Source organism: Pseudophryne corroboree, chromosome 4, assembly GCF_028390025.1.
Source record: "Pseudophryne corroboree isolate aPseCor3 chromosome 4, aPseCor3.hap2, whole genome shotgun sequence".
Classification (NCBI taxonomy): domain Eukaryota; kingdom Metazoa; phylum Chordata; class Amphibia; order Anura; family Myobatrachidae; genus Pseudophryne; species Pseudophryne corroboree.
The window spans coordinates 516,813,084-516,836,315 of NC_086447.1; the positions used below are offsets into that span (position 1 = coordinate 516,813,084).

The 23,232-nt window shown below is 43.8% G+C and overlaps 1 protein-coding gene across 4 annotated transcripts in view; it reads left to right on the top strand.

Annotated features, from left to right (window-relative positions):
• The first annotated feature begins 569 nt into the window (after window positions 1–569).
• LOC134911569 (uncharacterized) overlaps window positions 570–23,232 on the top strand; it is a 301,968-nt gene continuing 279,305 nt past the window's right edge. For 2 of the 4 annotated variants that reach the window (XM_063919706.1, XM_063919707.1), the window contains exon 1: window positions 573–788. In XM_063919706.1, coding sequence (XP_063775776.1) covers window positions 673–788 — 116 coding nt within the window. In that variant the 5' untranslated portion in view covers window positions 573–672. Of the gene's footprint in view, window positions 789–23,232 lie in introns of all 4 variants that reach the window. The other 2 variants (XM_063919709.1, XM_063919705.1) reach the window with 2 other exon arrangements.

Genomic DNA, 23,232 nt, shown 5'->3' on the forward strand with positions numbered 1-23,232 from the left:
TCAATCAATGCCAAAGCACATAGTGTAATATGGGTAATAATTAAAACTGGATCCATGGCGAGTAAGGGCTCATATATTGTATTACAGACCCTCCAACATGACCCGCCCCACTAGGTACAAAATGCTCTGTTTCTGGACTTCCCTCTTAATTTATTATTTCCATCACCTGTGTTGAACTAGTTAAATGATAAGAAAGCTGTTTCTTCACAGGTGGTGGCAATAATAAATTAAGAGGGAAGTCCAGAAACAGAGCATTTTGTACCTAGTGGGGCGGGTTATGTTGGAGGGTATGGTATTATATTCTGATAATAAAATTAAATCTTTTTGCTATGGCTTTGATTGAAATTAGCTGATATGCCTGCATATTTAGGGCTGACTGACTGAAAGTGAGGTAACTGCAGTGCAGACATAAGAACATATACAGTATTTCATATATAATCAGGTATCATAAGTTTACTAACCTGTTAATACATTTTTAGTATCAATATACAGTGATTAAATGTTTTTGTATTGTAAGTTTCTGTCAAGGACAATAGAAACAAGCGGTGTATCCAAAAGCATAGGCAGGAAATAGCCATGAAGGTCAGCTGCTAGAATTCAGACAGGTGGATCATGAAAATTGGGTGATTACAACAAACAGTGCTGGATGGTGCAGACTATCACTTGTTGGTCATGGAGGTTGTCAGCTTGATGGATTTGAGTTTTCTGACAAGAGAAGAGCAGGCAATCATTAAAAATGTGTTGAAAAGAGATACAAACTTGAAGAAATGTGATGAGAAAAGAATAAGGTACATTGTTTATTATTTTTTTGGGAAATTCTGCTTAACTGCTGATGTTTCAGGTACTTATAGATTTTTACTGTGTGCATAGTATGAGTAAGTACATTTCTTCAGGAATCTAAGTGCATTTAGTATCAGTTAGACAATATAATGGAATAATCTGCAGGAACGTTTCCCAAATCTATTTGTTTAAAACCTGTCAAGGAAGCGGTTCAGACAGGATGGTCCTATTATATGGAAACTGATCTATGTGCACTGCTATTGTTATTTTGCAAAGGTTACAATAAACTGCTCAGATAATTGCATTGGATATTATAATTGTATAAAAGTATTTAAGAAACGTTTACTTCCTTTTACTTCCTTTTACTTAGAAAAAATTGTACAAGTGTATATCTCAGTATCCACATTGTGCCTTAGAATAATAGTGCATAGTAATCTGTACAAAACAAATTTTCTTTATTTCAGTTTAAGGTTTGTTCTGTAATTAATCCTAAATACTCTTGGTCTGTAAAAACTCTTAAAGGTGAATTAACACAAAAGGCATGTGCTAATTTTCTGTTCTTATTGTTTTGCTATACTTCGATTTCGAAAAATCTGTTATAATAGTCCAGGTTTCATGCTTGAGCACAGGTGACCTGATTAATACCTCTGTCAATTTAATTTAACCACCTGGACTCAAGCATGGATATTCTTAAAACCTGAACTGTAATGGCAGAGTTTGGTAAACTCTGCTATTCTCCATGCTGTTGCAATAGGAATAATTATCTCCATAAGCTTAAAATCCCCAGAGGACCCTGCTACAGCCGATATACTACACACACATCATTAATATGAGCAGGGCTGCATGTACTTTCCCTTCACTTATTTGCAAGAACCACAGGAGGGTGCAGAATCTATACCAGATGTGAGGGTATGATCGGGGCCAGTGCATACACCGAGGGCATTAAGAAAGAAGACTGGCATTGCAGGACTTTCCTACTAATTTAGCTTGGTACTCTGCAATACTGTGCCAAGATCTGCTTCCAATATGAGACAGAATAAAGAGTTTTGCACCCAGGGACCTTTTAGCTATACCACTAGTTATGTGCCTCATGTTTGATTAGTTGCCTTGAATGAAGACTATTCAGTACCTGTCTAAAAATGATACCTATAGTACTGAGGTTCCCAAACGTGGTCCTCAAGGCACCCCAACAGTCCAGAATTTAGGTATATCCATGGCTTAGCACAGATGGTTAAATCAAATTGACTTAGGTGTTAATTAAGTCACATGTGGCCAAGCATGGATACGTTTAAAACCTGGACCCTTGGGGTGCCTTTGAGGTCCGCATTTGGCAACCTCTGCTATAGTATATGCTGCTGTTTTGCCACTGTATCAGCCCTGACTATACATATAAAAAGTTGTCCCCACTCTCATGTGTGGCAGTGTTAAACGTGATCTGGGGATGGCCGGAGAGTCTAGTCTTGCTGAGAATACAGTAAAATTTAAATTTGGTGAGCTGGATTATTGTAATTCAATAAACAGTTGGGAAAAGAACATAGTAACATAGTATCTGAGGTTGAAAAAAGACAATTGTCCATCGAGTTCAACCTATTTGTGGTCTCCTATGCATGATGATTTGACTAAAATTTCTGACTGATGCTGCTGTCAGCCATTGCATTTTATCCCTATTTATAGTAACTATAATGCATGACTATGCACCATACCCCTGGATATCCTTATCCATTAGGAATTTATCTAACCCATTCTTAAAGGTGTTGACAGATTCCGCCATTACAACTCCCTCCGGCAGGGAATTCCAAACACGTATTGTCCTTACCGTGAAAAAGCCTTTACGCCGTATTGTGCGGAATCTCCTCTCCTCTAACCTGAGCGAGTGTCCACGAGTCCTCTGTGGTGATCTTACCAAAAACAGGTCCCGCGCAAGCTCTGTGTATTGTCCCCTTATATATTTGTAGATGTTGATCATATCCCCTCTTAGTCTCCGCTTTTCCAATGTAAACATGCCTAGTCTTTCAAGCCTTTCCTTGTATTCCATCGTCTCCATGCCCTTAATTAGTTTGGTCGCCCTCCTCTGTACCTTTTCTAGCTCCAGGATATCTTTTTTGTAGTACGGTGCCCAGAATTGTACACAGTATTCAAGGTGTGGCCTCACTAGTGATTTATATAACGGGAGTATAATACTCTCATCCCTAGCATCCATACCCCGTTTTATGCATGCTAATATCTTATTAGCCTTCTTTGCTGCAGTCCTACTTTGGGTACTACTGCTTAGCTTGCTATCTATGAGGACACCTAAGTCCTTTTCCAGTACAGAATCCCCTAATTTTACCCCATTTAGTAGGTAGGTGTAATTTTTGTTCTTGTTACCACAGTGCATTACCTTACACTTGTCTGTGTTGAAGCGCATTCTCCATTTGGCTGCCCATGCTTCTAATTTAACTAAGTCATTCTGAAGAGACTCGGCATCCTCCTCTGTATTTATAGTAGTGATGAGCGGATTCGGTTTTACTCGGTTTTACTCGGTTCTCAAAACCGAATCTTATTGGCTCACTGATGTCACGTGTTTTGGATAGCCAATAAGATTCGGTTTTGAGAACCGAGTAAAACCGAGTAAAACCAAATCCGCTCATCACTAATTTATAGCCTTACACAATTTGGTATCATCTGCAAAAATTGACACCATGCTCTCTAGACCTTCTGTTAGGTCGTTAATGAAAATATTGAACAATAGCGGTCCTAATACTGAGCCTTGCGGCACACCACTTAGCACTTCAGTCCAAGTTGAAAAAGATCCATTAACCACAACGCGCTGCTCCCTATTATCTAACCAGTTTTTGACCCAAGTGCATATTGTGCTTCCTAGCCCTGATTCTTGTAGCTTGTAGATAAGTCTCATGTGTGGTACAGTATCGAACGCATTCCATATAATGTGAATGGAAGGACACTATGTGAATTCTGAATTTAGTGATCCACACATACTGTAGGGGGATTAAATTGCCCATGATAATTTAGCAGCTAATTGATCACACAGGGCGATCAAATTAGCCCTTAAGGCAGCTCAACACCAGCACTTATCAGGGATAGTTTTTCAGGACCCACTGAGATCCCGATAACTGACGGGTTTTCATGATTACAGCTGTGAAAGCACAAAGTCTGTGAACCTATCAAGGGTTCTGTGTGTTTTCCTCTGAAAACAGGTAATTTTTTTTTAGGGTGGTAAAAATGGGCTCTAATTGGATTGTCTGAAAAATTTGCCTAAATTGTTTCTACCTCTTAAAAAGTTACTGCAGGCAATTGAATTTTACCCATAGAGGCATATTTATTAATGTCACATAATGTCTCTGAAAAGTAACATTTCTTATGCCTGCATATTGTGGCATTAAAGATTTTTTTTTTTTATACTGGGAATGTCTGAAAGTGGAGTCGCCTAGATATGGGCTTTGACTAGAACCTGTCACAGCAATCAGTATAAAGAAGTGATTACATAATGTAAATAATTGCCTTTATTTGCAGGTAGGGACCTGCATGAGCAACTGTACATACAGTATGCGGCCCTCCCAGTGTGTGCCCAGATCAAAACAGTTGCAATGGTCATTCATACAGTTACAGCCCACTGGAGAGGTATATACTGTATACTGTAGCAAGATCGATACCCTGGGCTGCTCTTTTGAGACCAGCAAGATCTATATCTAGGGCTGCTCTTTTGAGACCAGCAAGATCTATATCTAGGGCTGCTCTTTTGAGAACCGCAAGATCTATATCTAGGGCTGCTCTTTTGAGGTTAGCAGTCTAATGGGCCCTACACACTGGCAGATAATACTGAAAGATATGAACGATCTCATTCATTAATGAACAAGATACCATTCATATCTTTAGGTGTGGAGGCACCAGCGATGAACGATGAGCGGCCCCGTGCTCGTTCATCGCTGGTGCCCCGTCGCTTGTGCATGCAGGCCAATATGGACGAGATCGGCCATATTTGCCTGCACTGCTATGGATCCGGGTGACAGGGGAGTGAAGAAGCTTCACTCACCCTGTCACTGCCCCCCCCCCCCCGATGGCGGGTCGCCCGTCGGCCGTATCTGCCATCGGGCAGCTCGGCAGCAGATCTATCAGTGTGTAGGGGTGTAGTACGGGTGACCGGCGGTCTCCTGACCGCCGGTCACCTTACAGACGCCGGGATCCCGGCAGCATACCGACGCCGGGATCCCGGCGGGGAGGGGCGAGTGCAGCAAGCCCCTTGCGGGCTCGCTGCGCTCGCCACGCTGCGGGCTCGGTGGCGACCTGCAGTCGCCACGGGTTCTATTCCCACTCTATGGGTGTCGTGGACACCCACGAGTGGAAATAGTCCCTGTTGGTCGGCATGCCGACCATCGGGATAGTGAGCCGTCGGGCTCACGGAGGAGGTCATGTGACTGTCGGTCAGCCGACCGGCGGTCACATGACTACCACCAGTGTGTAGGGCCCATAACACCATCTGTAGGTAATGTTGGCCAATGCAAGCAGCATCTGAAGAGTTAAGCTTTCAGAGATTGTTAATAATTGTCTCAGAAAACTATGGGGATGGTTCGTCTGGGGACTGATATGGCACTGTCTCACCTGCTATAGACTTCTTACTCCAGAATTTTGACAATAAAATTGATTAGATTAATACAAAGAAGATATTTCTAATATATTCTTTGAATTTATCATATACTTTATATAGTCAAAACTTTGGCATATAAGTTAGTATGACAGAAAAAACTCTGCCTCAACTGACTGCATGTTACTGCGTGACATCTTCCTTGTGATTTGCGCATATATTGTCGATATATACAGGGTGATTCAAAAGTCGCAGTATACCCTTTTGTTTCAAAAGCTGTGCAGGAAATGGGAAAACTGAATACTCCAGTAAGGCATGGTTGAGGTGGGCTATCCTTTTAGTATATGAACCGAACATGGGCGCCATCTTGAATCTAAATTAGTTTTCCCATTTTCTGCAGTTTTTTAAACAAAAGGGTGTACTGCGACTTTTGAACCACTATAATATATATGAATGAGAAGTCAGAGTGGTGAGCATCCAGTCCCTGTCCCAATGCATTTCGTCCTGGTATGAGGACAGGTATGAGGACTCTGACTTCTCATTCGTGGACAGATAAGCCATGTTTTTACATTTTATCTTGTACGTTTGATACTTGCATTTACGGATAAATTTTATCCTGAAATCTCCATATGCGGAACAGATAAGCTGGCTATATTTCATAATCTTGTACGGTTAATACCTACATTTATAACTGAACGAGCTGCTATACATGTCCTTATGCCTTTTTTTATTTTTTATTGTTTATATATGTGACCTGCATGTGTGGCAGGATTGTGTTTATTAAATTGTTATTGTTTTTAATTAATATGGTCTTCTTATTAAAAATTGGAACCAGCACAGTTCCTAAAAAAACATCCATTTTTTAAACATCTGTGATAATTTAAAAACAGTACACACTATGTCGAATTTATCTCTCTTTTACATGTTCGGTTCTTAAGTCATCTACCTGAAATTGTCTGCAGCCAAGTTGTCATAGTTGTCCTTTTTTATCACTATATCTATATTCACGAAGAGTGTTTCACTGACACTATTAGGCGCTTTTTTTACTTCATTTTTTAATATATATATATATACACACACACACACACACACACACACACACACACACACACACACACACACACACACACACACACACACTCACCCTCACCCCCACCTGGGGAATAGGGCACAGACACTGTTGGACTGGCCCACAGGGGTGTAAGGGAAATCCTCGGTGGGCTCCACTACTTGATTTAATGTCAGATTCCAGACTGCACACTTACATTACAAAAGGTTAGTCTATTTTTGGGTCAATTGCATGCTGTCTAATGGCTAACCAAGCCTCTGTGGAGGATGGCCACACCCCCTGTGGTGACTGGCCACACCCAATAATCATAGGCCCCTTTCACTACATTACTTTGGTTGGCCCTTCATGCCCAAGTCCGACACTGAGCATGGCTGCCATTTTCCTGGGGACCTGCGCATGCACAGTAGACTCTGGCACAAAACCAGAGTCTACAGCACTGCAGCCACTGATGGAGAGGAGAGGGTCCACATGGAGCCTGCACACAGGCACCTACCTCTCTTAAGCTACCCCTGCTACTGTCACAGCACTATATCAGGCAAGAGCTAATTGAATAATAAACATATGGTGTTCAGTTAAAATTATATGCACATTCTTTTATTAATTTGCATAAAATATACATGCAATAAATCTATTATGTATTATTAAAGCAATGCTGGTACAAAATTAAAAACGTTATAAATCAATAAATAACAAACATGGATATAAAAATGATATCAAACACAACGAGGGACCCTGGATATAATTTTTTCTGGCTAAGATTTCATGCACCTCTAAAGATATATAAAATATAGCACATGTACAGTAATATACAGGGTATACTGTAGTTACAAAGAATTTCATCAATCTCAAATAAATGAAAATTAATTTAAATCGATGTTGTTTCCATGGCTCAAACACACACTAACATAGCCGGCACCTCCGCACAGAGGACACAGCCGGCCCCATCCTCCTCACAGACACAACCTGGGGCATTTATCATCTGATGCCCCCCTCCTGCCTGCTGTCACAGTAAGTGCACAATTGGTGTATTCAACCCACACTGTATCAAACCTGCACTGTGGACTCTATTCAGTAAGGATTGCAAATTGTGCTTTTTAGATATTTTGAAATAAATACAGATCCAAAAACAAAAACAGAAACCGCAAGGACAGTTTTGGCAAAACCAAATGCATATTTAAAATATAAAGAATATACAGATCCAAAACCAAAACCCATGACAGGACGCATATTCATAGTTCTAACAATAAATTATATATTGAAAAAATTCATAGAAAATATATTACATAAATAAGAAGATAAATAATAAATAGATGAGTACTAGTGAAAGATGACACCAACACAGTTATTCTCTGTAGATAATACAGAAAATATAAAATCTATTACGTCCTAAAATTCTATATAATTAGTAATAAACTAATTATCTATGATGCATTTGCGGGTGATATAGCGGATGATATAGCTTAGTTTAAATTAGAATTAATAATAAAAAAGGTAGATTAATAATAAAGTATATGATAGGCTAAACAAAACTTATTTTTTCCTCATATGGATATAAACAATAATCAGCCCCAGGCCTTTAAGTGTTAGGTTGGTAGAGGAAGAATCAGGGAGACAAAAAGCTGGGCAGTAGTGAAGTAAGCAATAGTGCAAAATATATGAACAGTGCATGTGTGTGTATATGTATATATCTTTAGCCAGCTGTATGTCATAATGGACTCCCCTTATGATGCTTTGTAGACTTCTAGGTGTTGCTCCAAATTGGAATAGATGTCCAAATATAGACCAGCTCCTGTAGCACCAACGTGTATTGCTGTAAGCTGTATCTTTGTCAAAGCTGTATCTTACAGCGAAACGTGTAAGAGGAGTCCATTTCGACACACAGCTAGCTAAAGACCGGAGCTTTCAATAGGACTTTACAATCTCGGTATGACCCCCCCCCCCCCCCCCCCAAAAAAAAAAAAAAAATATTATTTTTATATATATATATATATATATATATATATATATGTACTGCTCAAAAAAATAAAGGGAACACTTAAACAACACAATGTAACTCCATGTCAATCACACTTCTGTGAAATCAAACTGTCCACTTAGGAAGCAACACTGATTGACAATCAATTTCACATGCTGTTGTGCAAATGGAATAGACAACAGGTGGAAATTATAGGCAATTAGCAAGACACCCCCAATAAAGGAGTTGTTCTGCAGGTGGTGACCACAGACCACTTCTCAGCTCCTATGCTTTCTGGCTGATCTTTTGGTCACTTTTGAAAGCTGGCGGTGCTTTCACTCTAGTGGTAGCATGAGATGGAGTCTACAACCCACACAAGTGGCTCAGGTAGTGCAGCTCATCCAGGATGGCACATCAATGCGAGCTGTGGCAAGAAGGTTTGCTGTGTCTGTCTGCGTAGTGTCCAGAGCATGGAGGTGCTACCAGGAGACAGGCCAGTACATCAGGAGATGTGGAGGAGGCTGTAGGAGGGCAACAACCCAGCAGCAGGATCGCTACCTCCGCCTTTGTGCAAGGAGGAACAGGAGGAGCACTGCCAGAGCCCTGCAAAATGACCTCCAGCAAGCCACAAATGTGCATGTGTCTACTCAAACGATCAGAAACAGACTCCATGAGAGTGGTATGAGGGCTCGACATCCACAGGTGGGGGTTGTGCTTACAGCCCAACACCGTGCAGGACATTTGGCATTTGCCAGAGAACACCAAGATTGGCAAATTCGCCACTGGCACCCTGTGCTCTTCACAGATGAAAGCAGGTTCTCACTGAGCACATGTAACAGATGTGACAATGTCTGGAGACGCCAAGGAGAATGTTCTGCTGCCTGCAACATCCTCCAGTATGACCGGTTTGGCAGTGGGTCAGTAATGGTGTGGGGTGGCATTTCTTTGGGGGGCCACACAGCCCTCCATGTGCTCGCCAGAAGTAGCCTGACTGCCATTAGGTACCGAGATGAGATCCTCAGATCCCTTGTGAGACCATATGCTGGTGCGGTTGGCCCTGGGTTCCTCCTAATGCAAGACAATGCTAGACCTCATGTGGCTGGAGTGTGTCAGCAGTTCCTGCAAGACGAAGGCATTGATGCTATGGACTGGCCCGCCCATTCCCCAGACCTGAATCCAATTGAGCACATCTGGGACATCATGTCTCGCTCCATCCACCAACGCCACGTTGCACCACAGACTGTCCAGGAGTTGGCGGATGCTTTAGTCCAGGTCTGGGAGGAGATCCCTCAGGAGACCATCCGCCACCTCATCAGGAGCATGCCCAGGCATTGTAGGGAAATCATACAGGCACGTGGAGGCCACACACTACTGAGCCTCATTTTGACTTGTTTTAAGGACATTACATCAAAGTTGGATCAGCCTGTAGTGTGTTTTTCCACTTTAATTTAGAGTGCGACTCCAAATCCAGACCTCCATGGGTTAATAAATTTGATTTCCATTGATAATTTTTGTGTGATTTTGTTGTCAGCACATTCAACTATGTAAAGAACAAAGTATTTAATAAGAATATTTCATTCATTCAGATCTAGTATGTGTTATTTTAGTGTCCCCTTTATTTTTTTGAGCAGTGTGTGTATGTATATATATATATATATATATATATATATATATATATATATATATATATATATAAATACAGAGTACAACCACATAAAGTGGAAGACAGATAGCACTCTCCAGACTTGCGTCGTCGATATCAAAATAATTTATTAAAAAAAATGGTTCCTTTAAATTCAAATCACAAAAGATAAGGAAAGGACTCACCAACATTTCGGTCCCATATTGGGACCTTTTTCAAGGTAGTTGCCAATCAGTGAAAAGTCCAGTACATTAGCAGCATCATCAGCAATACACAAAGGAACCAGGAGTATATATATATATATATATATATATATATATTACAGTTGTCAAAGTTGGCTGGTATGCAGTGGTATGGCATACCTGCACTTCATTTCCACTGATCAAGAAGTGGGGTTTTTTTAATGAAAAAGAGTGCAGCAGGAGGCGGGGTAAGTGGCCAGCCTGCTGCACTAACAGGATGAGGCTCCCTTACCGGTGCCCACGTGCGGTGCACCCAGCTCTCCTTACCTGCCGCCGTTGCTGGAAACCTGCCAAGCCCCCATGTGGTTCCTACCTGCACAGAAGCAATATAAACCACCCAAATCTAACTCTCTCTGCAAATGTTAAATCTGCCCCACCTACAGTGCACATGGTTTTGCCCATTAGCTAACAAATTTGCTGCTGCTATCAGGTCTAAATTAGGCCCAGAGTTCATTTCATTCATGTGGTAATCCTAGGGATTTACGCAGCACTTTCCACCAACCCTCCAGTCATTCAGGTTGTTTTTTTGTTGGGGAGGGGGGGAGGTTTGTAAATCTGTAATTTCTATTCTTTTATTTTGGAAAATGAGGAAATTATTTTCTGTTTAAAAGAGAGGGGGATTAAGGCAGTATTGAATCTAGTAAATCAGTGGGATGGAATCTTTCCTCAAATATATTGCACTCTCTCTGGGTTTTTTATTAAGATTTTTTGCCTTTTTAGCTTGAGTGCCTAGTCATGACTTAATTATCTTTTTTTCTATAGCCTTATGCTTTCCTACTAGATTGTCTTTAGGCCCAATTATGGATGTGTCAATACTTACCTTTACTGAAATATTAAAGGCCCCTTCTACAGTTTATCAACCAATGTTAATAGTTTGAGTAGCATGCCATGTTCTATGCTGTTTTCTACTGCAATGCAAAGTGAAGCTAAAGGGTGCCCTACCTACCACTGAGCTTCCTCTGTGGAAACGCTACTGTAAAACATGGAGAAACGTTAAGTTTGGAAACAGTTGGGTTTTCCATGGCCTCGGCTACTGTTGGTCAGGTGGAGCAATATTACACAGAGGCCTCCAATTGGACATATTAAGTGGGATGTCACTTTGTTGCACCAGTAATCCACAGTCCATTTTATTGATTTATTTGATATTTCATTAATTATTTTTCCTGTGATATAAATTGACATCTATATGAGATTAATCCCTGATGAAGTCTCGCAGTGATATGAAGCTCATAAGATTAAAGTGCTGTATGGTACACCACTCAAAGGGCATTATCACTGTCATGAGCTCACACCCTGATGGGTGAACAGAGAGATTGTAAACATCAGCCCCATGTAATGTAAACCAGACAGTACATATGATTTATTGATATATAATTATTCCCCTTGTCTAATGTGTGTGTGTGTGTATATCTGTATATACAGTATATTCTATATTTCTTTTTCATCCACTAGGGGTCACTGGAGTACTCTTGGGATATGGACGGCTACCACAGGAAGTAGGCACTGAATAAATTAATTTTGGAACTATACCTCCCCTCCATATCCCTGAGTACCTCAGTGTTTTTTCTGTGCTCGACACAGTTAGTAGGCTTGTGGCTTTGCTGCTACAGAGGTCCCCTTTTCATTGGATTTTTTCTAAGTTTTTATTTTTTCAACGATTTACCACATCCCTTCCCCCCCTTCCAATAGGCGTGGGTCCGGGATAAGTGAAGGCTGCTTTAGCAGCTGTGGGTGTCGGACCTCACTACCACCTGCAGGACTAAAACCTGCAGTAAAGGCTGGACGGAACTTACAGAGAAGCCCCGTCATAGCCCGCACCACAGGGTCCAGGTATGTTGAACGGGGCGGTCAGCTCACGCTGCCGCCCCACTGTGTGGAATACTGTGTGTGTGTGTGGCCCAGGCCCTCGATGCCGCTTCGGGCTCCCTCTCCACCATAGCCCGGCTCCGTGTATAGAGAACGGTATACGGAGCATGGGGGGACACACAAATGAGAGTCAAAAGGCAGGTTTCTTAGCCTAGTGAGTAACTTTGCTGCCACAGTGATGTTCCCTGCACACAGAAATGTCAGGGTCACTGGATAAAATCTCATGATTCAACTCTTACTGATAAGGGAATACAGCAGCGCTGCATATGTAGTACAAAAGGCTATGAAGTCTTTGTTAAAACAAGATTAACCATGTTTCCTGTTGTATTTCCAGAATTTCCTGTGTTACATCTCTCCTCCATTGAAGGCGCAGGGGTGTTAAGGGGAATTTGGGAGCAGGCATATGGCTGGCGTGCACTGCACTTGGCCAGATATATATTTATAGAGACACCTTAGTGCTATTTACTGAGTCGTGCAAGTTGTCTGTCTTTGTTTTTGTTTTGATTATTGTCCGTCTGCATGAGTAAGACACCAGCAATTACTAATAAGCAGTTTCCCTGCCATGTCTAAAACATGGATATACACAGTGCTTAAAGTGGTCCTAGAGAGGTGGTGGAACTCACCCCCCTTCCCACGGCGCCCATGAAATAAAGGTATTGCGCGCGCCGTAGGCGCGCGCAGCAAAAAGGGGGTGTGGTCTCAAAAAGAAAGGGGCGTGGTCACACAATAGTAATAATGCCCACAGTAGTAGTACCCAAGTGGAAATTTTGAAGTGGGGGTATGGAAAAGTGAAGGGTGCAATTATGTGCGCGCCGAAGGCGCGCGCACTCCTGACAAGGGGGCGTGGCCACGCAAAAGGGGGCGTGCCCTTCAGTGTAGTTTACCACACCATATACCCCTTATACACATTATGCACCACAATAGGACCCCTTTCACATTATAGCTCACAGTATGAGCCGAAATTCACATTTATACCACACAGTATGAGCCACATTCATATTACACCACACAGTATGAGCCAAATTCACATTACACCACACAGTATGAGCCAAATTCACATTACACCACACGGTATGAGCCGAAATTCACATTACACCACACAGTATGAGTCGAAATTCACATTATAGCACACGGTATGAGCCGAAATTCACATTATAGCACACAGAATGAGCCAAAATTCACATTATAGCACAGAGAATGAGCCGAAATTCACATTATAGAGTGACAGAGAGAGTGACAGCAGGGACATGGAAAGTGACAGCAGGGACATGGAAAGTGACAGCAGGGACATGGAAAGTGACAGCAGGGGAATACAGTAGGGACTAGGGAGAGAGAAAGGCAGCAGGTTAGATTACCTGTTTAGCAGCGGCGGTGGTCTGCGGTGCTGTGGATGAGTAGGCTGTGGTAGGCGTGACGTGGAGGAGGCTGTGGGCCTCGGAGATAGTGCGGAGGAGGAGGCTGTGGGTGCGCAGAGGTCCGAGGGCGGGGCGGCAGAAGAGGCTGAGGGCGGCTGCAGTGGATCTGGAACCAGGCTGGCTTTATTATCCCTGCCGCCGCATCGAGCTCCTGTGACTACGGCGCTAATATTTCAAAACTGCTGCGGACCGGCAGCCAATCAGCGACAGATTTGAACTAGTAGTGCCGCGGTCACAGAAGCTCGATGCAGCGGCAGGAATAATAAAGCCGGCCTGGTCCCAGATCCGCTGCAGCTGGGAGTCTGGAACCTGGGCTTCCAGTGCGGCGGAGATGGTAGGGGCGGAGCGACGGAGGGCGGACCAGGAACGCAACTTCTTTGTCGGCCCATACAGTAATGCCCCCAGCAGTAGCATCCCTTATACAATGCCCACAGTAGTAGTGCCCCTTATGCAATGTCCCCAACAGTAGTGCCCCTTATGAAGTGCCCCCTTTACAATGCCCTCATTAGCTGTGCACCCCATCAGTAATGCCGTTAATGGTAATGCCCCTGTGTAGTATTGCCCCTAGTCGTTTAGCCCCTGTAGTTTAGCCCCAGTAGTCATGCCAATACTGGTAATGCCCCTGCAGTTATGACCCCAGCAATTTACACCCCCCCCTCTAGTTTAGCCTCTGAGTGGTAATGCCCCCAGTAGTTTTGCCCTCATGTAGTTTAGCCCCCAGTGGTAATGCCCCCTGCAGTTGTGCCCCCAGTTGTTTAGCCCCTGTAGTTTAGCCCCCATGTAGTTTGCCAAAGTTAGTAATGTCCCCAGTAGTTTGCCCCCTTGTAGTTATACCCCCAGTAGTTTAGCTCCTGTAATTATGCCCCCTTGTAGTTTAGCCCCCAGTAGTAATGCTGCCAGTAGTTTGCCCCTTTGTAGCTTGCCCCCTTGTAGTAATGCCCCCAGTAGTTTGCCCCCAGTAGTTTGCCCCAGCAGTAAAGCCCCCCAGTACTAGAGCCCCCCAGTAGTAAAGGTCCCCAGTAGTTTGCCCCCAGTACTAGAGCCCCCCAGTAGTTTGCCCCTCTGTAGTTTGCGCCAGTAGTTTGCCCCCAGTACTAGAGCCCCCCAGTAGTTTGCCCCTTGTAGTTTGCCCCAGCAGTAAAGCCCCCCAGTAGTTTGCCCCCAGTACTAGAGCCCCCCAGTAGTTTGCCCCTTGTAGTTTGCCCCAGCAGTAAAGCCCCCCAGTAGTTTGCCCCCAGTACTAGAGCCCCCCAGTAGCTTGCCCCTCTGTAGTTTGCCCCAGTAGTAAAGGCCCCCAGTAGAAACGCCTGTGGTATACATATAGGAAGGAGGGGGGGGAAAGAACTATACTTACCTAGCCCCGCTCCCGCCGCAGTCCTCTCTCGCCGCCCGCTCCTCTGCACTATGAGAGAGACGTCATGACGTCTCTCCCATAGCGCGCACTGACAGAGCCGGAAGCCGGAGCTCAGTACTGAGCTCCTGCCTCCGGCTGCCGCTGCGGAGAGGGAGACGGGCGCCCGCTGGTAACGCGATCTCAGCGGGCGCCCGGCATCTCCCTGCAGCGCCGCCCGGGACATCGGGTTAGGTGAGCCGGGGGAGGCGGAACTGCGTTCCGTCTCCTGGTGGAACTGACGGAACGCAGTTCCGGCCCGTTCCGGCTCACTTTAACCCCTGGATATACATAATTATTTATATCATAACTGTTTATAATGATATTATCCTAAAGACTGCAAATCTGAATCATGGTTGTGGCAGCCAAATACTGGCTTTGTTCATTTGTTGTAAAGTAAGATATGTTATAACAATTGGTCAGCACATGGTGCTTATAAAACAGTATCTGTGGAGCCGTGTGAGTTCACTCTCACCTGCAGCAGCTTTGGCTTAATTCACTTGGCCACACCACACTGGATACGCCCAATCTCATCTGATTTTGGAAGCTAAGCAGTGTTGGGCCTGATTAGCCACCTGGGAGTACAAGGTGCTGTAGGTATTTTTATTCTACAGCCACACCACACTGGATACGCCCAAACTCATCTGAGCTTGGAAGCTAAGCAGGGTTGCATACTGTTTTGCCATCTGGGGGAAACTGGTGATCCAACTAGATTGCATACTAATACATGCTAGTTTAAACTGTTAAAAATAGCTCAGTTTGGCCTTACACTATCAATATAAACCTACCATAGGTTTTACAGTCAGGATAGCTCTCCAGAGCGCGCTCCCGGCGCCGGCCACTAGAAGGGCCCATTAACTAAGCTGTGGTCAAGCAGCAGTCATCTCAGGTTTTAAGCCTGTGCGAGGTCACACTTAGTTTCAGACTTGTAAAAATGTGTTATACCTGTGTATCAGGGAGACTCTGTAGCCTACTGGTTAGGCTTCCCGCCAACAGTGTAGATGCTGCTTGCAGGGTCATTGGTTCGAATCCTGGGTTCAACTACTGTCTATACACCAGATAGTGTTAACAGTCTCAGTACATAATTGGCCATGGGTTTCCTCAGTGAGTACATTGGAAATGCTTCCATATGGCTTAGCATACATGTGTTTGTGGATGATGGTTGTATCCTCAATTGGATGTTGCACTGTGTTTGATATTATTATAAAAAAAAAAAATGTGTATGTATATATATATATATATATATATATATATATATATATATATATATATATATATATATATATATATATATATATAATATGCTGACATTAAAAGTCTATTTTGCAGTAAGCAAGAATAATTGGTCAGCACTCAGTGCTTATTAACACTATCTGTTGAGCACTGCAAACATGGCCACACCACAGCAGCTTTGCTTATTGTTTTTACAGGTGGCTCTGTAGCCAAGTGGTTAGGCTTTCCGGCCACAGTGAACATTGTGTTTGCATGGACACTGGTTCAGATCCTGGTTTAACAGGTGTTTAAAAAAAAAAAAATCCATGGTAGGACAATTTTTTCTTTTAATGTTACTTCCTGGTTCTTTCTCGGAAGTTGCTGCCCTACAACACTTAGACTCTGGAGGAGCTGGGTGTTGTTAGGAGTTTAATTTATTAATTGTTTTTGTACAGCATGACTCTACAGGAAGATTCACTATTGCTGGTAACCACATGCACGGTAATGCAGGTTTATACACACGGTACTTCCGTGGTGTACTTACTGGTTGGAGTACATGATCTCTTGCACTTACATGTGCAGCAGAGTACTGCAATGGAAGCATGCTGGGCCCATAACCCAGAGGTAGGCAGATTGAAACTATCCTCTGCTATATGCATTTATGCATAATCAAACAAGCAGCTTTGCTGCAAAGTCTGTCACACAGTGTGTCGGACAAATACGAATCTGGGCCAGTGGCGCAATGTATAACGCATCTGACTATGCATAACAAGATTGTAGGTTCGTCTCCTACCTGGCTCGTTTAAGTTGCCGTGATCGTATAGTGGTTAGTACTCTGCGTAAAGACTGCACAGACAGTTTCAGTTACATTGTTGCGGTCGATTTGCCGCCAGCCCTCATAGCACCAGGCCAGTACGTCAGGTTCTCAGCGAAGGCTGAACAATTTCCAATCAGAGACAATTGCATTTATTGGGTGTTTTACTACATATCGGAGTATACCCTACACAGCAGTAGGGCTGTTGCTTCGCCCTGCTTTGGTAAGGGTTTGAGGTAACAAGGCTGTAGTTGCAGGGCATTCCAGTTCAGGTTTGCCCTAAATAAAGACCACCTTACACTTCTTGCTGCCTACAGCTTCTTTGGACGTTGGCAGTTGGTTCTTGCGTTTTCAGCTTCGCTAGTAGCGCATAACGTCCACTTTGGCTACGTTCCTAACAGGCGGAGTCAGATTCCAAACAAGATAGATCGCAGACCAAGTGGGGAGGAAAATCTGATTTCCTACCATTGTCTACGCGAATTTCTGAATGATTCCGTCTCAACGACTTCAATTCCTAGGTATGATTCTCAATACGGTAAATCAAAGAATTTACATACCCGAACAGAAAGTACAGGTCATTCGTCATCTGGTACAATTAGTGCTCAAGCCACGCACAGTCTCGGTTCACTTGTGCATTCGCCTATTAGACAATGGTGGCGGCTTTCGAAGCGCTTCAGTTCGGAGGACTTCACTCACGTCCTTTTCAATTGGATGTGTTCGCACAGTGGTCGGGCTCGCATCTGCAGATTTACTGCAGAAGTGAGGTTGTCTCCAAGGGCCAGAGAGTCTCTACTCTGGTGGCTCAAAGTACAGAATCTAACCGCAGGGAAACGGTTCGGTGCCTGGAATTGGATAATTCTCACGGCGGACGCAAGTCTCAGAGGTTGGGGAGCTGTAGTTCAAAATTATCAGCTCCAGGGTCTCTGGGCGGATCACGAAAGATTGCTGTCTATAAATGTCCTGGAACTCCGGGCAATTTACAATGCGCTACTATAAGCAGTGCACAGGCTGCAGGCTCAGGCTGTTCAGGTGCAGTCAGACAATGCGACAGCAGTCGCATACATCAACAAACAAGGAGGAACGAAAAACCGTATGGCAATGCGGGAGGTACAGATGTGTCCACGTGCATCTTTGCTGTGTCCCGTCATGTATGGCACGGTTTTGCATGCTATATACTCAGAGATTTAGTCATGTCTTGTGTTTTTTTTTCTTAATTTGCTGCCTTAATATGTTACTTTATACATATTCTTTTATGGCAAACAAAAATTTTTAAATTCACACTCACTTCTCATGAAAAACAGTTTAGCTGTGTTTTGCATGTTGTGCCAAATTTGTAAAAAAAAAAAAAAGCAAAGATGTAAGCAGTCACATCTGTAGCTTGAATCCTCTATTGGGCCGAGTATCACCAAATGATATTGTCGGCAGTAGTCATTCCGGGAGTGGACAAATGGGAGGCGGATTATCTCAGCCGTCTGAATTTTCGTCCAGGAGAATGGGCATTAAATCCAGAAGTATTTCACATGCTGGTCCAGAAGTGGAGTTACCCGCAGGTGGACCTGATGGCATCTCGCCACAATCATCAAACGCCCTAGGTCGTGTCCAGAACGAGAGATCCAAAGGCAGTGGCGGTGGATGCTCTCACAATCGCGTGGCCATACAGTCTCGCGTATCTATTTCCACCGTTTCCGCTGCTCCCTCTGTGGCTAAAATGGATCAAAGGAGAGTCCGTCACAGTTATACTAGTGGCGCCTCTTTGGCCTCGTAGAGCTTGGTTCTCGGATCTCCGCGGTCTACTCGCAGTCGGTCTTTGGCCGCTCCCACTACGTTCTGACCTGTTACAGCAGGGTCCGTTCCTTTTACCCGATTTAGCGCGGCCGCGTTTGACGGGGTGGCTGTTGAGACAGCCCTCTTAAGAAGAGAGGGCATTCCAGAATCGGGTATTCCAACCATGTTACGAGCTAGGAAGCCGGTTACGGCAGCTCATTATTACAGAATTTGGCGTGCCTAGGTTAGATAGAGGTCTGAGTTTATCCACACTAAAAGTGCGGATATCGGCGTTGTCCATTTATTTTCATAGTAGATTGGCCCTATTGCCGTCGGTTCACACCTTTTATGCAGGGTGTCCTCAGAGTTCAGCCTCCATTCACTCTACCTACTGCCCCATAAGACTTGAATCTGGTTTTTAGATTTCTTAGTCTTTTTATTATGAACCCTTACAAGTGGATATTAAATTTCTCACTTGGGAAAATAATGTTTCTTTTAGCCTTAGCGTCAGCAAGGCGTGTTTCAGATTGGGTGCTTTGTCGTGCAAACCACCGTATTTAGTGTTTCATGATGACAGAGCGGAATTCCGAGCGAATTCTGCTTTTCTACCAAAGGTAGTGTCATCTTCTCACATCAATCAACCAATAGTAGTTCCTATGTTAACAGGAGACTCTGGTAGGTTGGATGTGGTACGCGCATTACGCATTTATGTATCCCGAACGTCGACCGTTCGTAAGACGGATACGTTGTTTGCTCTCTATGATGCTGCCAAGATGGGTTGGCCAGCTTCTAGGCAGACCTTATCCAGTTGGATTAAAGTGACCATACGTCAGACTTACCTTCATGCTAGGTTACAGCCGCCTACATCGATAACAGCTCATTCCACACGTGCTGTGGGAACATCATGGTCAGCGAGTCGTGGAGCTTCTACGACACAGCTTTGCCGGGCGGCTACATGGTCTTCGGTGCACACGTTTGTGCGCCTCTACAAGTTTGATACGTTTGCGGCATCAGCATCTAGCTTTGGCTGCCTAGTGTTACAGGTGCCAAACAGCTCTCCCGCCCGCGAGGGAAACTTTGGTACGTCCCAAGAGTACTCCAGTGACCCCTAGTGGATGAAAAAGAAAATAGGATTTTGGTACTTACCAGGTAAATCCTTTTCTTTGAATCCATAGGGGGCACTGGACGCCCACCCAGAGCAGTTTACCTGGTTTGGGGTAGGTTCAGTAGATCTTATGGTAACACACTTTCACCGACTGGTTCAGATTAACAAGTTATGGTGTCAACTGTTTAGTTCTCAGTAATGTTGGGTCAACTTTATTGTTGTCCGTTATGTTATATGTAATGCTCCTTTGTCAACCTCTCTATCGCTCCTGTTCGGCTCAGTAAAAAACACTGAGGTACTCAGGGATATGGAGGGGAGGTATAGTTCCAAAATTAATTTATTCAGTGCCTACTTCCTGTGGAGTACTCCAGTGCCCCCTATGGATTCAAAGAAAAGGATTTACCTGGTAAGTACCAAAATCCTATTTTTACTGATTTTGGCCTGTGGGCCATGTTTTTTGGGTGTCTCTATTGGTATGAGCATATATTTTGAGAACCTGTTATGAACTCATACACAAGCACGGGCATCTCATTTGGATCTTAAGGAAAATACCACATTAGAGAAATCTGTTCTAAGGAGATTGTGGTCTGGACAAGATATAGTCATTATCCAGCTCTAATCTTTTGTTCTTGGTATCAGTGGACATTCTACAGCATATCATTTTTAATTACATTTTAGAACTTACATTTGCATTTATTGTGGGCTGTGTATGATCATATGGAAGTATAGATATGCGGTGAGATGAGGCAGAGCCTTTCCTGTCATACTAACGTAAACAGAGTTTTGACTATATAAAGTACAGTATACGAAAAATACAAAGAATATATTAGAAATACCAGTTGTGGCCAAAATTGTGGAAACCTTTTGGAAAATGTGTTTTTAGGGTTTAATTGCATATAACTGCATTATTTTTAAAGAAAATCCTATGAAGGTAAGAATCACTGGACAGATAATCTTATACACAATATAATGCAGTTCGCCGCAATGAATTATCTTTATTACTTAAAAAATTATTGCTAAATAAAGATAGGGAGACTTTATGTAAAGAGAGGAGAGAGGGGACTTCAACTCAAATCTGACCAATAAGAGTGACTGTTGTGATAGCCAATCAGGTGTTGTGATGTCACAAAATAGATCCAATAATGTGTTCGCATGAGTAAGCGTACGTTTGTTACTGCCAGAATTTATAGTAAAACATTTTATTTAGATGTTTGATTATCAGTAAGTTGGTCGCTGTTTTTATGCGTTGTGTTTTTTTTTTAACTTTAATTTCCTGCAGTAAGCTATGTAACCCATTTATTATGACAAGCAAAGTAAAAAGAGTTGCCTGGTCACCTAGAAAGAGTTTATGTGAAGAAGGTAACACTTACAATGAAATTTTAAGAAAAGTTGGTGGCAACCAAAGGAGGAATTTCAAAACTGGAATAAGTATCAACAGACTTAGTCCATTCAAAACCAGACTGGTAAAGGAAGGAAAAGATCCACAACACCGTGCTGTGATAGAAGAATGAAAAATCTGTGCTTCAGTGACAGAAGAAAATCATCTGTGCGCATGTGCAGAGCATTTATTCACAGTGCAGAGAGAGCCTGGGGGACAGCCCGGCATAACAGAGTGCTGGGCATGCCCCCACAGTGATGAAAACGGGAGTGCCATGAGGCTCTGCCACTTTTTCTAGGCACCACCCCTTTTCTGACCTAGGCTCGCCTTTGGCAAGCCAAAGGTCCAGACCCACTGGCCACCAATGTTGAGAGGTATATTTAACTGCAGCAAATGTCTTCTCAATGAAGTACTAATGAATATTGTGTGAGAAGTAGAAATGTACTTTCCACAGTTCAGTACATATAGTAACTAATTGTTTTCAAAATGTAAAATTGTTTTATAAAGTTCATTGTATTATGTTCTAAATGAAATTGCTATTGTAATGATGTATGCTTTTTGGTATAATGCTAAAATATATTAGTGTGATAAGCTGTTAAACTTCCAAAATGCACAGTTTTCCAAAGGTTTCCACAAGAGCCAGATTTAAACCTAATGGGGCCCTAGGCAAGATACCCGTTTGCGGCCCCCTTCCTCAAACAATCTGTAGCACTATATTTTTGTTGCTGATTCATGCTGCTTACATTGTTATGGGATTTTCCTCTTTATATTAATGCTCCTTACACGTTATGCCACACACCATAATGCCCCTTACACATTATGCACCATGCAATAATGGGGGAGACACATGGGGAGAGAGGAAGGCCTGAGGTGGGAAAGAGATAGATAGGTATGGGGAGAGAGAGAGACATAGAGTCCGATTCAGACCTGATCACTGCTGTGCATTTTTGCACAGCGGCAGATTATCGAATGACTGTGCATGCATATGCACTGCCATGCGCATGTGCATCGCCAAACAGCGTCAGGGTGTGAAAATTTCGATTGCACGGACATTTGCAAGGTGATTGACAGGAAGAGGACATTTGTGGGTGGTAACTGACCGTTTAATGGGCGTGTCTGGAAAAACGCAGGCATTCCCAAGCGTTTTCTGGGAGGGTGTGTGACATCAGCTCTGGCCCCGATCAGCCGTTTTTTTCGCACTGTAGGAGTAAGTCCTGGGCTGCGCACAGACTGCACACACTGGAAAAAACATTTGTTGGTGAGAAAGTTGTGAACGGATTTGCAGCTGTCCGCTGACTGAGGGACATTTTCACATGGTGTGCACATGTGATCGTACACTTGCATGAGGCTAATTTACACTCCCCCCTGGGCGGCGACTACCTGGTGGGCAGGGAGGCACTGCTGGCTGGCAGAAGGAGATAGCGGCAGATAGCGGCACCTGGGTGACCAGTTGGCAGGGCTGCCATAAGAAACTGGCAATGGACTGACAAAAGAGGCAGGCACTTCCCCCATTCACACTGCCCCCATAGCCTCACAAATACATCACCCCCATAACTGCATACACATGCTGCCCCACACACGCGGTGTCTCGCTCCATACACACAACAGCACTGGAAAAGGTTTAATCCCAATTACTTCCAGCAGCCTCATTGTGGAAGATGAGCAGCTGCAGCCACCCACTCACCCCAGCCAGCAGCTTTTCTACTTACACCATCAGCACCTGGCCCCAGAGCCCAAGGTGCACAGCCAGCTGGCACCTTACTCCAGGCTCCTCCGCCTGCCTCCTCTATTGCAGGTCACCGAAGCTCGACCACACAGCACCTGCAGGTAGCCAGCCAGCATCTCACCGCAGCACTTCCTCCTCTACCGCCGGTCCACAGAGCCCAGGTCGATGCGGTTCCTGTCCCGCTGTGAGTGACTCACACAGACATTAATGGTCTGATCCTGATGGCGGTCCGGTGGCAGTTGTCACATCTATGGCTCCCTTACATTGTGGTACCATATGCGCCTGCGAAGTCT